Source organism: Ctenopharyngodon idella, chromosome 18 (assembly GCF_019924925.1).
Source record: "Ctenopharyngodon idella isolate HZGC_01 chromosome 18, HZGC01, whole genome shotgun sequence".
In the NCBI taxonomy this organism is placed as follows: Eukaryota; Metazoa; Chordata; class Actinopteri; order Cypriniformes; family Xenocyprididae; genus Ctenopharyngodon; species Ctenopharyngodon idella.
In genome coordinates, this window is record NC_067237.1 from 28,853,949 (window position 1) to 28,870,369 (window position 16,421).

The window sequence follows — 16,421 nt, forward strand, 5'->3', positions numbered from 1 at the left end:
CTGGTCAGCTTTAATTTATATCTGTGATGCTAATCCAACAATCCCTTTATGAGACTTATAAAAAAGGGTGGAAGCCTATTAAAACAGCAAAGACCCTGATTTTTATCCCTTGTTTGTGTGTGTGAGAGAGTATAAAGACAAAACTGTATCCTACTGTTTAGTGTAAATGCTAGGCATTTCCTTTTGGACTCACAGCAGACCGTTAATGAGTGTTTAGGGTTGGAAAATAGACTGTGTGGGTTTAAACTCCATTAAATTGCATCAGGCACTAGAAGAGTGGCTCTAACATTCAGAAGAAAAATCAAAGGTGGAAGAAAGACAGTCATTAACTCGATGACTAGACAAAGACTGTATTATATTGGACTCTCTGCAAATAACTAAGACCCAGATAGAGAGGATAGAAGAGGAAAGTGCCAGCAGCTGGTAAAATTTAGAGTACAGTATGTCTAAAAAGGATTGGAGCGTTACGACTCTCAGATTCCAAGAAGCAAGATATACTTTATCACATTAGTTTTGAGTAATTTTTCAATATATTTAAGAGGTGGAATTCTAAAAATGATATTTATAAGCTAGTTGACACTTTTTATGGGTATATCTAAAAGCCTTGAGTTGAGTAATTAACACCAAATGCACTTTTGTACACACTGGCAACTCACATAGATCTGACCATCCATTTCATTCCTCTCTGTTGAGTGATTTAACTCATCGACTTATGCGAGTTATATATCATAGACACACAGACAACACACCTCAAATGTGGCACCTTAATGCCGTAATAACTTTTTTTCAAAGATTGTGAGAATAAATTAGTTTGTAGTATCAGTATATGTAGGTAAACTGTGCCTTTGCTATTTTTCGTGGTTTTGCCCATTCTCTGACTCATGTTTGGATGTGTGTTTGCATATGGGCTTGTGTTTTTGACCAAAAAGATACAATAACATTCAAGTATACAAGAGTTTAGGGTAACAATGATTTTTTTGTTTGTTTTTTTGACAGAAATTAATACTTTTAATCAGCAATGACACATTAAATTGATCAAAAGTGACAGTAAATAAATTTATAATGTTATAAAAGATTTCTATTTCAAATAAATTCTGTTCTTTTGAACTTTCTATTCATCAAAAAATCCTGAGAAAAAAAAGCTGTTTCACAGTATCAGAGTTTTCACAAAATTATTAGAGAACAGTTAGAGAATTTTTTTTACTTGAGCACCAAATCATCATATTAGAATGATTTCTGAAGGATCATGTGACACTAAAGACTGGAGTAATGATGCTGAAAATCCAGCTTTGCATCACAGGAATAAATTACATATCCAAATATATCCAAATAGAAAACAGTTATTTTAATATTATATATTAATAATATTTCACAATATTAAAGTATTACTGTATTTTTGATCAAATAAATGTAGCCTTAGACTTCTTTCAAAAACATGTTAAAAATCTCCAAACTTTTGAATTGTAGTATGTAAAAAGAAGAGAAAGAAACTACTTTCAGGCTGCCCATTAATACAGTAACTATGTCTAAAAAGCAATAAGTACACTCCTTCATTAATCCACCCGGCCCAATAATGGAAACTAAGCTGCAAAAAATGAGTCATTCAGAACTTCATCCACATTAGCATATAAAAGTCCACATTTACAGATTAATTCCTAATCAGTATTCTGCCACGTAAAAAAAGTAAACTTAAAACTTCTGTAAGATGTGCCTGTATGTTATTCACTGTGTTGGTATGAGTGTATTAAAGTGGACTGGTGCACTGACCGTTGATCCAGTAGTCCTCAGAGATGTCTGTGCGAATGTACTGCTGGTCTGGGGGCGGGCCAAGAGAGCGGCTAAACGTGGTGTCCTTGCCCAGGAAATCAGACGCGGTGCCAGCATAGAGATACTGATCTAAAAAAAACACACAAAGGGAGCATCTCAGCATAAACATTGAGCTGCAGTCAGTCAGGCTGCAGGCACAATTATAACAGCTGACCATCAGCCATTGCCATCATGTTCTCTTTTCCTCACACATGTGATATACAAGCCCTGAGATCTGAAGTTCTGTAAACAAATTACCATCTCCACAGTATCCATGACAACCAACAGGAGTTTATGGATTGTGTTTTTAGAATAACTCAGTGATTTCTATCATCATCATCATTATCATTTGGTGTTTGAGCCTCCACCCTACTTCACCCATCTTTCTATGTGTATGTGGTTTGGAGCAAATCTCTATGACGTAGAATGTGCTCTGTGTTCTTCCAGAGTTGCTCACTGTTGATTATGCCTGTCAGTATAAAAATAAACAAACACACTCAACCATACTGTTGAAGGAGGAGTTCACCCAAAAGTGAACATTTTCATTTGCATTAATTACTTTAGATTTGATTGCTACAGTAGAGATAAATATTTCTGGATGACTTTTCTGATTTTTTGGGCCTTTTTGGAGCTTGTCACAATTTGGTTTTGTTCTACAAACTTCAAAACTCTTGGAATGAGATGAAGGTGAGTAAATCATGACATAATTTTCACTTTTGAGTAAACTATTCATTTAAAACTTTCCTAATTCAGGTCTTCTCAGGAAGGAAGGATCTGTAATGACTAATGGCTATAATTAATCAAACTTTGCTCAGCTGGAAAAATTTAGGCTTCGATACAACCCACAAAAAAATTTGACATTTTGGAAAGTTTACAGCTGGTAGTCTTGACAGGGTGTGACATTTCTCCACAGTCCTTCACTGGAAACATAAGGGTCGGTTTAACTTGAAGCAAAACAAAACAAAAAAGAAAAAAATCTGACAGAACAGATGAAACAGATTTTTCTTGGGTGAAAGCCGATCACGTGTAAAGAGTAAAATGCTCTCAAACATCAGGTTTGTGTTTAAGAGAAGGAAGCTCTGATTCAGTCTCACCTGTGAGTACTGAAGCAAAAGGCTGGTGTGGATCAAAAGGACATTTCATTCGGCCAGATTCCACAGTGTTGCTGTGGAGGTGCAGCCAGCTGTCCTGTAATCATAGTACACAAAACACTCATCATTAATAGTTATCATAAAGGAGAAATGACTTAATGAAATTTAAAACTCTTTCAGGACTACAAAAAAACCTTAAACTCAATATACTCTGTGTTGAAGCAGTCACTAATTTAATTCCTTGCCTCTTTGTGACCTTTGACCTCTAAGAAAGCACAGGTGGGGTGGAAGGCTCCAGTGCCACAGGCGTAGACATGGGTCCGGTTATAGCTGTGCAAAACTCGTATGAAATTAGCACATTCGGTCTAAGGTAGAAAGAGAAATAAAGAAATTATGAGCATGTGCAGTGACCTCAAAAAGTATTTGGATATTTAAACCACACATAAAAATGTATTAATATCATTGCAATAAATAGCAAAATGTCTAATTAAGTGGTCTTTATTAAGAAGGATATCACAAGCATAATCTTTCACAAAATGATGTCAGTTTGGTTTCAAATGATAAAACAATTAAAGTGCCCCTATTATGGATTTTTGAAAATTACCTTTTATGTTATGTGTAACATAGCAAGTGAATAAAAACATCCTGCAAAGTTTTAAATCTGAAAGTGCACCGTATATAAAGTTATTGTCTCTCAAAAGTAAGAGTCGACTCAGAGTCAATTAAATGAGTCATTTGTAAAACGAATCCCAAGCCATTTCGTTGTGACGTCACAACGAAACATTAGCATATTGCCCGCTCACTTATCGCGGACGCAGATGGCAGGGAAAATGAATTTTTTCAACAATACCACAGCAGTACAATCTTTTGTTGTGTTCCCGTCATTTTACTGACGACTGCTTCTCAAACCTCGGGGAGTTTAATTCACAAAAAGCTTGGTCTTAAAATATGGATCAATGCCCAGCTTATTTGGACCAGCTTGCTCCTCTGAATCTCAACCTTTAAGTATGATTAATAATTGATGTTTATATTTTCTAGCGATCGTTCAAAATTCGTAGTTTTGTATGTTATGTTGTGTAATGTACAGTCGTATGTCTCCTGCTAACTGGCTTTTTTCCTCTGCGTTTTTATTATTACAGTAGAGTGGAGCTCTATCTGTATTGTAATAGGATGTTAAGATGCTAGTCCACGCTAACTAGTTGAAGTATTCTCTCTGTAAACAGTAAACATGTCAAACAAAGATATAGCCATTTTTCTTTGTTAATAGTTATGACGAAAAAGTCTGTACACATCTGGCCTAAATGTTTATCTTATGTTAGAGGTTTTCAGCTCCGCTTGGCATTCTGATACAGTTCCTACAGGTGCACCTACATAAAGTATAACAGTGATGCTGTTATCACGTCTTATAAATAACTAAGGTGACACTTACCATATAAAAACATCGTACTCCAGTCGTGATTGCGAATCAGTTTCTGGTTGATCGACTACTTCATACGTTTCATAGTCGGACTTGGGCTCGAACTGATATTTCTGTCCATACATTGTATACAATGTCTTGCGAATTGATAGCTGTCATTCAGTTATAGCAATGGGCGAGCGGTGCGTGCAGTACACCAATCACAAAGGACTGGGCCATCTGACCATTCACAGCAGTGTAGGCTCACAGAAAGGAGGGGTTTAGAGAGACTGCTTCAAACGAATTGTTTACAAAAGATTGAAAACTCAGGTGAAACTAAATGTATATTATGAGAAAACGAAAGTGTTTTTTTACCTTGCATGCATGTAAACCTGTTGTAGGAGACTCCCAAAACAATATTAGGAACCTTAAAAAAGGCATAATAGGGGCACTTTAATATAGTGTTTAAAATATGCTGCTTGTTGAAGGGAACTGACTTCATACCTTCACTAACCTTGGGATCAGATCTTAAATCACAAAAATATGAATGTCTAAAATTATTTGTGCCACTTGTTTTATATACAATAAATGTACAATTTAATACAATAACATTCATACACTGTAAGTGTAAGTATCTAAGTGTAAGTAAGCAAGTATCTAAATACAAATTGGGGCCACTGTAAATGGGGATAGAGTAAATACAGCAGTATATAGTATTTTCACTATATTATAAAATGTAATTTATTCCTGAATTTTCAGCATCATTATTCCAGTCTTCAGTGTCACATGATCCTTCAGAAATCATTCTAATATGCTGATTTGCTGCAATCATTTCTTATTATCAATTTATTTTTTGTGGAAAGAACAATGTATTTTTTTTAAATTACTTGGTTAATAAAAAGCTCAAATTTTATTAAAGTTAAATTAAAGTTTAAATGTCACTTTGGATCAGTTTAATGTATCTTTGCTGAATAAAAGTTTTATTTTCTTCCTTTAAAAAAAATACTGTAGTGGAAGCCTTACGCAAAACAGTTTACCACTCTCTTTTACAAGACAGGTTTGAGTTAGAGAGGACAGTCTGTGTATTGAAATGTTGATTCAGCAGACATATATTCTGACTGATACTTACAAGAGGGTTTTTACCAGCAAGTATACACATATCCACCCTGTCTCTTGGAGCTGGCCAGCTCATCTGCAAGTGAGAAACATACACATGTCCATGTTTTATGAGGACTTTCCATATAGACATAATGTTTTTTTATACTGTACAAACTGTGTATTCTACGCCCCATCCCTAAACCCCTAAACACAAACCACACAGAAAACATTCTGCATTTTCACATTTCCAACAAATATAATTTATTATGATTTAAAAGCTGTTTTTGTCATGGGGACCACAAAAAAAAAAAAAAAATGTCCCCACAAGCTCAAAAACATCTGGTAATACTATCCTTTTGGGGACATTTGGTCCCCATAACGTAGGGTTTACCAGGACCACGCACACACAGTATATTCTATACTAAAAGTAACAACAAATACCTTACAACTTAAATAGTCAGAGTAAGTGTATACAATTGTCTCTCATGGCATTGTTAAAGAAAAATAAATCAACCATGAAGTGTAAACCATACAAAAAATACTGATTTAGACTGAGATTATGTCGTAACTCAAAGTAGGATTTTAAACAGAGTGTAATCCATTGTGTATTTAACAGATGAAAAGCTGCACACATGAAATACTGTACAAACATGGGTCCTGGGTTAAGCTCACGAGAGGGAGGATCATGTTCAGATAAAGAGTGATGAAGGGGCTGCTGGCCTTGTCTCTGCACACATGTATTATAAAAGCTTAAACGCTTAGCATACACAGGGCTGACCTTTGACCTTGACCTCCAAGTGCCGTCTCTACATGTAATATGCAATCCATGATTACACATGCTCGTGAGACGACTTTTCATGACGGCGCTTTGAAGACTGTCGTGCCTACCGCAAATGGACAAAGGGGCTCAATACGTACCCTCCACCATACAAATGAACATACAAGCATGAGTCATAAACACACACACACATGCATGTCTTATGTAAACGTACACGTAGAAGTAAAGCATTAGGTGCCTATATGGCCAAAAAAAAAAAAAATTCTATATATTGCCCAAAACATATGTTTTAAATATATTCTAAATGTATGTTATATAATATAGGTAATGCAAAATGTATTTTTATAAAATATATGTAGGACAATTTAAATATATTTAGATTGAAATACATGGTCAAAAAAAATATACGAGGAAATATAGGTAACTAAAACTAAAATAGGTAACTGAAGGAGAAGGTGATGTGGTCTTGTCATGGGACCACTGTGGAGACAGTGATTGACAGGTGTGATAGTGGTAGGGTCAGCTCTGTTGCTCTGTATGGTGATGCTATGAGAATATCTAGATGTGACAGTGAAATAACTGTGGGAACTTGTTGGAGTGAAAGTATAAAGTGAACTAAAGGACCTCTTATGGCAGAGACACACATAAATACACTTAAATACCTACTACTTTTAATGTATTCATAAGCCAAACAGATCCAAAGACTCTCACACTATGCTATCAGACATTTTTGTCAGATTTGAAAGGTATAAACAGTTTTGATTTGTACTTAGTTTAACCCAGATTATGTTGTCCAAGTACAGGAGTGTAACCAGTTGACAAGTCAAGAGCTTTAAAGGGAAAATACATTTGGTCTCAAAATAAAAACATGCACCTGTTTGGCAAAAGATAGACAAATACTTTGGCATAAAATGTATTAGTGGTTCTGATTTACCTGGCAACATCCTAGCAACCACATACTGCACTGATCATGGCAGCAATGTTTGCACTGACAAGCACCATTTTTCTTCAGAAAATGTACTATACAGGATCTAGTTTACAAACACTCACTCATACAAAACATACATTTGATATAACTACAATAACCATCATGTCTGCGCAGCGCACACATTGCCTCTGCACCTTAGTGCCGATTACTCTCAACATGGGGACGAGAAAAGTGTCAGTCAATAAATGTAAAAAACAAAGTAACATTACTTATTTGAAACACTGAAATTTTGTTGTAATTTTAAAAGTAATGCATTACTTGTTACTTGAAAAAAGTAATCTGATTACGTAACTCACATTACTTGTAATATGTTACACCGTGTCCTAACCAGACGCAACACCGCGACATGCGATAAAAGGTATCTTTTCCATGTTAATCAGAGTTTTTGTTCTAACTAGCCGTGACAGCGACGCGATGATTCTATTTTAAAAACGGTTTCTATTTTTCTGCAATGTTGCGGCTGGAACAACTACACAAAGTATGGCAATGATAATCTCAGGTACTGTTTATGTGTTTTATTTAATGTTAAAAGTATCTAATGTGAGTTTGAATATCATTTTGAGTGTCATTTCGCCATACTGAAAGCAACCATGGAAAATTCACCTCGGATCTTCAAAAAAAAAAAAAAAAAAAGGAAACACGAACGTACAAACTGTCAACTCATTGTGAACAGACAAGTGTATGCTATGACATACAGTAACTAAGCAATTTTTTTATAATGTTAAAATGGCATAATATTCATGAATTTGATTATGTATCCATTTCGTTGCCGAGAGAGCCTGCCCACACGCTCCTCTGATTGGCTGTGATTTTTGATTGACTTTATCACGTCTCATAGTTGCGTCACGTCTGCTGTGGACAGACAAATTGTTTGTCGCTGGAATCTTATCGCAATGTGTCTGGTTAGGACACGGTGTTAGCCCCAACACTGGTAGTGGGTGCACTTTGCTTGGCATTCTAAGACTTCATTCTAATCCTCACATCTATTGAAAACACTATGTAAGGCTGCTTTTCCAAATGAAAGAAATATGTCAACCAGTCTGAGAGTGAGTGAATGCTCTTCTAAATGATTCTATGGAACAAATTGCTAAATTCTGCCCCAGACCACACATAGTGTAAAGTCTTTACATGCCTTTTCGGAGACCTGATTCTGCATGTCTGCAGGTGTTAGTCCTTTAAGGTGTGTGTGCTTACCTTTTTGGGGTGTTTATTGATGTTGTCTGGGTCCAGTAGGTAAATGTGGTCTTTGGCTCCCAGCAGTAATCGGCTTTTCTCCTCATCCAAAAGTACTGTCTGAAACTGCTGTCCCTGGCTGGAACCCACAAATGGCACCACACTTTGAGAATGGATCAGCTCTGGAGAAGTCAAATGAGGGTCATCAATACAAAAATACGCATACATAAACACAATGTACTGTATGCACAAACAGATTCAGAATGAAAACTGAAGCTTTTCTAATGAAAGTTCATTTAAAAAAAAATATATATATATAAAAAAATATTAAAATCATAAAAGATCTTTAAGTAGCAATAAGATGAATTGGCCCACTGGAAACATTGCTTAAATCTCCAAGAAAAAGATCTAAATGATCATGCATGTGCTTCCTCTAGAGTTTTAGAAGGTATCTCAACAATGTCTCAAACTGTGCTCAGATTAGCCAAATCCAAAGTCTGCAGTCAAAAGAGATTTCAATATGAACTCAAACATTTCTCACCAAATTTTTAGGACTACTGTAAATGATCTGAATTAGGCTGTACATCAACAATTGTCTCATTTGTTTCTATTTTAATTTCTCCTATAAGCATTTAAGCATATTAAATAGAAGTGTGGATCAGAATATTAACTTAAAAATTATATTTTCGGCTATTATTTTGGACTAAGAACATTTATGTGTGAATGAGCATGCGCATGAGTATATGTCAACAATTGTCTTGTTTCTATTTTTTTCTATTATTATTTCTCCTAAGCAATTTTAAAAGTTGAAAGATGAAACAAAATGGAGAACTCTATTAAGTCTGCTGAGCCGCTTTCCTTCCAGTAAAATGTGTATCAAAATTCAAAAACTCAAAAATAAAATAGCAAATTGTGTGAGAATATAAAAACATTTTTGTGCGAATGAGGTGTGTGTGTGTGTGTGGTCGTGGTAAACTCTACGTTATGGGGACAAAATTTCCCCACAAAAATAGCAATATCCGAAATCCTTGTCCTTGTGGGGACATTTTTGGTCCCCATGAGGAAAACTGCTTATAAATAATATAAAAGTGATGTTTTTTGAAAATGTAAAAATGCAGAAAGTTTTCTGTGGGGTAGATTTAGGGGTAAATAGAATAGAGTATACAGTTTGTACAGTACAAAAATCATTATGTATATGGAAAGTCCCCATAAAACATGAAAACACAACACAAAATCAATAAATAGTATAGCAATAAATCTGAGATTTTATCATCTCACACCTATTGCTCTACCCACCCACCCCCCATCCTCTCATTTTTCTAATTTACTAAGAGACTCCATTATCTCTATATTCAATATGATCTATAATATCAATAACCTTGGGGCTATGTGTCATCTATGTGTCATAAATGTTATCCTCTCTTTAACATCCACCCGTCTACAAAACCTCACTTCACCTGCCAAACACAAAAAAACGAGCCTCTAAGCTGTCTGTAGGAATTCAGCTGGATCTAATTGCTCCACCTATCAGTTCTCACATGTCAACACAGAGGCAGATTAGCTCGATGGTTCATTTGCAGTATGTTTCATATTTTACCTCTTGTGGTCTCTGAGGGAGCAATGACACATTCTGTTATTCTTGCAGAAGAATGCTGGTTAACAGCTTAGACAGCTGAGATACGGTTGAGATTGGCGTTTGCACATGCAATGAAGGTAAGCCAAAAGTTGACACGATAACACAAATCAGCTTAAAAGTTACAAGCTATCAACACCAACATAAGAGAGATGGAAAATCTCTAAAGGTGACGTTGTTAAGCATTGTTCATATTCTCTTCGGTGCGTACAAACCAAACTCTCTGGATACATAATTCTTGAGATATTTTTGAAACGCGTCACGACGTTTGACTAAAGCACACAGTCTTTGTAGACTTGGACAGAGTCCTAACATTTCTCCACCCTATGTTCTACTCTCCATGCACTCAAACATAACCATCTGCCAGCAGCCTCAAAGCAAGAAAATCTGGCAGTGCGCACCTAAACACTATGGAAAGCAGGTCTGTAGATTCATTTATGTTCTCTGATCCTCTTTTTGTTGTTTTAAATTCTGAATTTCACACATTCACACACCATTTGGCGTTCATTCTTCATATCTCGATTTTCTGCTACCTCTCGGCATCTGCCGTCTGCCATGTACGCAAATATTGTTTGAACATCTCTCTTGTGATCAGGTCATGGGGCGTCTAGAGCATCAAGAAGCTGAATAAATTTTAGGACTTAACTATTAATTCTCTGGGGTGCAGGGTCAAGAATGGGTCGTTTCTGATCAATATTTACAAGACAAAAAAATCCTCTCCAAAATAAAACCCCATTCATGCTAACGCCTGACTAGCTGATGCTAATCTACTCTGCAAACAGTATTAGGTCAGAACCCTGCTGAAAGATCCCTGCTTAGTAATGAGGTCTACAGAGATTTATCTGGAGCTCTGGGGCTTTATCTGGACCCCTCAGGAGAATAAACCCCTCACTTTCACTCATAGCAGTCTATGAATTACAGAGAAAGTATAAGGAGGAGACGACCACAAAAAAGGAATGGCAGAAATCGCAACAGTCAATCTGGCAATTATAGCAACAGAACTCCTGCCTTTAGAGTAATAAAGCCTAGTAAAAATTACTGTAATAATTTGCTCACCCACAAGTCATTATAGAACCTATATCAGGGCTCCAAACTGTGACTAAAACGGTCGCATTTGCCACAAAAAATATTAATTTGCGAGTGATATTTTTGCTGAGATCACCACTGGCGACAAAATAAATTTACATGTTAAGAAATTGTGTGCCTTTTTACCTGCATGTTCTGTGATGAGTACCCATAAAATCTTTTATGTTGATGTAATAAAATGAGACAATGCGCAGCAAAGTTGCAGTGGGAAAAAAATGAAAAATATGCACAGGAACAGCGAGAATTAGCTTTCCGCGTCAGAAACGCATGACAAAATGAAAGATATATCTCTATCGAGCAACAACACTGACGGCTGTGCCAGCATGAGAGAGATAGAAAACGACGGAGACATGCCAATGAATGTACATCCAAGTACTGTAAAAGTGCAGGAAGGCAATGTCTATTTCGTGCACACAATGTGGATGAACTAACAGATAAACACCAAAATACTGTTTGGATGCAAACTAATCCTTAACAATTCTCGTTTTTAATTGATACTGATATGGATTCTCAATATCTTTTAATCTTTGCTGTTTTCTGTTAGGCTAATGCCTGAATTTCACATTATTTGTAGCGCAACCATCCATAATCGCAGTAAGATTTGTACTTAACTGTCACTTTCGATGTGTTTGTTATTTTTAGTAAACAATTAACAAACTTTCAGCTTTCAAATTCTGTCAATTTTATCATGAAATACAAGCAATAAATGTTGTTTTGGCACTCTTTATTGTGGCCTGACAGATCGCTCAATCAGTATTTCGACCTTGGAAAGAGATGGTATAAAACAGCTTAAGAACAATAATGTCACATAATGTCAAATTTACCTCAGAAAAGCCATTCAATGCTCATAAACTCGTTAGTCAGCAAGTTAAAAATAACTATAGAAAGGGGCATTTTGCTAAATATATGAACTATATCACATGATCCTTATATTTTTGCTTAATCTGTTGTCTACATGAGAAAGAATGGAAGGAGCTAAAAATGAAATTCAACACCACCCATATAATTGCATGTGAAGAGCTGCCTTTCACCAAATTTACCTCTCTAATGAAGAAAAAATAGATTGGGTGTGTGCAAGACATACAACAACATTTATAGGATGCAATAGGAGGAGGACAAAATATATTCATTTGCAAAGTGATGCTGACATTATTATGGTCTGTGACACTGGTTCAGATTCTGTGTAAAGAACAATCTTTGTGACTGTATGCAAGTTGGAAAAGCAATTCAGTTCCTACTTTAAGTGAATCTTAGTTCCCAGGACATCCACAAGATGGATGAAAATGCTGATGCTGTAAAAGGAGGGCAAACGTGACACATGACAAAATTAAAAAATGTTTATTCTTTTGTAGCACTTAAAAAAAAATTGGCGCCTATTTTTTTCCCTTATAGGAGTTTTTTTTTTTTTTTTTTTTGTCTGGAGCTTTGTATATGATTTCTTCTACATTGGAACACAAAAGGAGGCATTTAGCAGAATGTTTGAACTGTTTCTTCCACAAAACAGATGTGGAAGAAAAACCAAGGGTTATCAAGCTCCAAAAAGGACAAAAAATTAAAAAGTAGTAAAAGTAGTCCAGACAACTCATATGCGAAATTAAGTCATTATTGACCAAATATTTGTTTTACAGTTGCGGTCACCATTTACTTTCATTGTATGGACAAGAGAATATTAGACATATAGTAATAAATGAATATGTATGAATGTATGAATGAATACATACATACATACATTTTATTTCAGTAGAAGATCCTTGTTATATTGGTGATTTGTGAACATTTAATATATGTTGAAACGTAAGCTTGGCAAACAGATTTGGAAATTTTAGACTATTCCCACTTAAGTACAAAGGGGCTATACTTCCATAACTAGAAAGGCAATTGTCAAAATGGCCACAGAGTGAAATGACTTCACTAAGAACTTCTTATAAGTCAAATTTTATAAGTTTGTAGTGTAATGCTACACTTCTGCGGTTTGCTGATCGTGGTGGCTTAATAATTATTCTTATAAGAAACACAGACTTCCTGTGGAAACATAAAGAAGGTATTGTCAGTTCAATCTTTACATAGTGCTATACAGTTCAGTCTTTACATTTAAAGCTATTTCAGCCCTACAGGTACATCATTTATCTTTAGGCAACAGCAAAGCATAAAGTTTGATGAGTGAAATACAAACCTATGAAGTAATGCACAATTTAAGGGGCTGACAAATTAAGTCACCCCCAGCTATTCACCAGAAACCGGGCCACATGTGAAAGCTAATGTCACAGAGTAAGACTTCTTTTAAGATTTCTCAGACGGTAAAGGATTACACTCTCAGGTGTAATCAATATTCTGGCTGTGGTTTGGGAAGAGAGCCAAACTAGTGGAAATGAGTGTAACTCTGTGTACAGTACATTAGGAAGACGCATGACTATATTTATGACCTGCTTGTTTTACATCTGTTTAGAGAGCCACAGCCAACTGGGAGCCATATAGTTATAAATTCATTGTATACTATACTGTGAGACCTTAAATTGCTGTTTTCCTATTGCAAAATTAGGCTTTGTGTTTGCACAACGCTTCACACTCATGCATGTCTATACCATCATGCATGTACACTTTATGTCAAATACAAGAAAATATACCACTCATAAAACAATCAATAACCCTCACTCAAGACCCCCGTACCGAGGGAATCTGTCTTTAATAGAAATATTTACACAACCTGAAGATAATATTTTGATGTGTTTCACTGGACATTGTCATCTAGGAGTGATGTTAGGACAGAAAGGATATTGTTGACTCCAGAGAACATTATGAGATGTATCTAATGCAGATCAGATGTTACCCTTTTAGCCTTCCTTCTAGAGAAAAAAATACTGTCGACCAGCCCTGAGGTGTGCACGCAGTCCTGCATACTTCTGGATAATGACACACTCTGTTTTAAAGGAGTGCACCGATACAGAAATGGTGCCGATGCTTTTATGAGAGCATCTGCTCAGATGATGGATTGCGAAAGACTGCTTCTGCATCCTCTCCAACAGGACCAAACATGGAGCTGAACAGCAAGTTTTAAGATCAAACTGACCTGTTCACTGTAGCTAAATGGAGTACAAGTACAAGCTCATATACTATATATAAATAGACAGCTTTAAAAGACTGATAACTTCTTAATCAGTATTTTCGTTTTGTTTTCCAGTAAAATAAATAAAAATATCCTAACTAAAACAGAAGATTGGAATTGTGATTAAGATTAAGATTTGTTTTCAGAAAATATATCTTAAATTAAGTTGCCATTGTTTTGTGTGTTTTAAGCATACGACTAAAAACACTAGTGAGATTTATGCTTAAAAACAGAAAAAACTTTAAATGGGACTTGAAAACCAACATACTGTACAGATTTTCATCGTAGAAATGTCAAGAAAATCTTTTCAGAGGTCAGTCAATGCACAAAGCATCATTTCTAGCATACGCCAAGCAGCTGTCTGTTCTTTCCACTCATTCGCGTTACATTCTCCCCAGCACAGCAACTAAAATATATGGCAAGCTGATGCACAGCAGGTAGGATTTTTATGCTAAAGAAACTGAAAATAAACAGGGCGCTCACTACAGTCACTCATATTTTTATTGGCGTGAGTTTCCTTATATGGATGAGGTTCTGTTTCAGTAGTTCTGGCATGCTGTGGGTCAGTTTTAGGGAGCTATGCATTTTATTTTCCTCAGTGGCATAAAACAAACGCCGTACTCAGTTAACTTTTCAAATTGAGTTTGGGATCGAACATAGAAGTGAGAAATGGAGAAAAGACTTATCACTTCTTGTTGGTTAGAAAGACCATTAATTTCAAAGGGACACTTTATCAATTGTCAGCAATATCAAAAACACGTTCCGGAACAACATGGTATCTAATCAGTGGTGCTACTGATGTTGTAAAGCTCAGTGCAGATTTATCATGCATCTACAACTGTGGACAAAATATGCATGACTTTTAACAATCCATGTGTCAGTGCACTTAAATGAGTATGGACATGTTGTTACTTTTAACAGATGTTTCTTTTACGCCTCACTCACTTTATAGCATCATACGTTTATCTTATCCTTAACTCCCAAACATTATGGCACTGCTACGGTGTTGTCAACTTAACTCCAGTGATAAGCTAAAATGTGCTGTGCTCATGGGATCACTGTCGAGATCAGAGCGTTAACGCCTTATTGACTTATCAAACCTTTGAAGCCGCAGCTGCAGTCGAGCGATCAAACACAACCACAGGTAGAGGGAGGGAGTGCGCTCACAGCATGCAACAGTGGTTAGCAAATACCACAAGAGATGCAGCCAGTTACAGTGAGGTACTGGGTAAAATCCCAGACCAAAGTAGTTGTGGCCTTATTTAACCTCTCATTATGAAAGGGCCATTTTGTCCTAGAACTTCTGACGCAGCAAGAGGGAGAACCACGATATGAGTACTTTTATTTCACGATAACGATATACAGTATATCATAATATAGTTGTTTTTGCTTGAAATAAGGTATAATTTCAATATCACAGCAAAATGTAATACCTACCTAACTAATGTAAGTAAACAAGCTTAGTGAAGACAAGCAAATAGTAATAAAAAAACAAAGAAACTAATTATGAGTGATAGGCTCGTAATTTTAAGACCTAATGCATGGATCTAATTAGGGCTGTCACTAATGATTATTTTGGTAAATGAGTGATCGGTTGATTATTTTGACGTTTAATCGAGTAATCAGATTTTTTTTTTTTTTGTGGTAATAAAAATAGACCTAAGTGTAACCACTCCTGTATGAACCGCCCCGCTCTAAGCGGAACTCAAACCCGGGTCCGCCGGCATGGGTGTTGGGCGCTCTAACAAGGAGGCTAAAGACCACAGTCTCTAGCATCAGTCGCTAGAGCACCTCTTGAGATCAGGGGAGTGAGGTTTACATGCACAGCTCTTGCTGGTCTACATCCGTTACATAAGCAAAGACCTAAGCCTTTCAAATGACTTAAAATACATATATAATAACAACGCGGCAATAATACTGGGTTCAAATAAAGTATCAAAAGCAAGTAATAATATAGTTTTATAGAACAACACTGTTAAAATGCATAATATACATAATAAAAACAATTATATTATGCACATTATTTATTATAACAAATACCTGCAGAGGGCAGAGTGTTGTTACACTTTACAGCAGATCAAATCCTTGTTTATTATCGGCCAAATTACATTTAATTCAAATGTTTACTTAATCTTTAATAGTTTAATAAAACACTTCAGGTATTTTGTTGGTTACTCGACATGGGTAAATTGCTATCGAGGAATTTTTTTTTAATCGAGTACTCTAGCTTAATCAAGGAATCATGACAGCCATAGATCTAAGGTGGGGT

At 35.9% G+C, this 16,421-nt stretch overlaps 1 protein-coding gene across 2 annotated transcripts in view; it reads right to left on the reverse strand.

Moving 5' to 3' along the window:
* The window catches only part of sema3d (sema domain, immunoglobulin domain (Ig), short basic domain, secreted, (semaphorin) 3D), a 43,610-nt gene that overhangs the window by 17,653 nt on the left and 9,536 nt on the right, over window positions 1-16,421 (reverse strand). For both annotated transcript variants that reach the window (XM_051870961.1, XM_051870960.1), the window contains exons 3-7: window positions 8,352-8,512; window positions 5,423-5,485; window positions 3,143-3,262; window positions 2,901-2,994; window positions 1,768-1,896 (exon numbers count right to left, since the gene is read on the reverse strand). In XM_051870961.1, coding sequence (XP_051726921.1) covers window positions 1,768-1,896; window positions 2,901-2,994; window positions 3,143-3,262; window positions 5,423-5,485; window positions 8,352-8,512 — 567 coding nt within the window. The remainder of the gene's footprint in view (window positions 1-1,767; window positions 1,897-2,900; window positions 2,995-3,142; window positions 3,263-5,422; window positions 5,486-8,351; window positions 8,513-16,421) is intronic.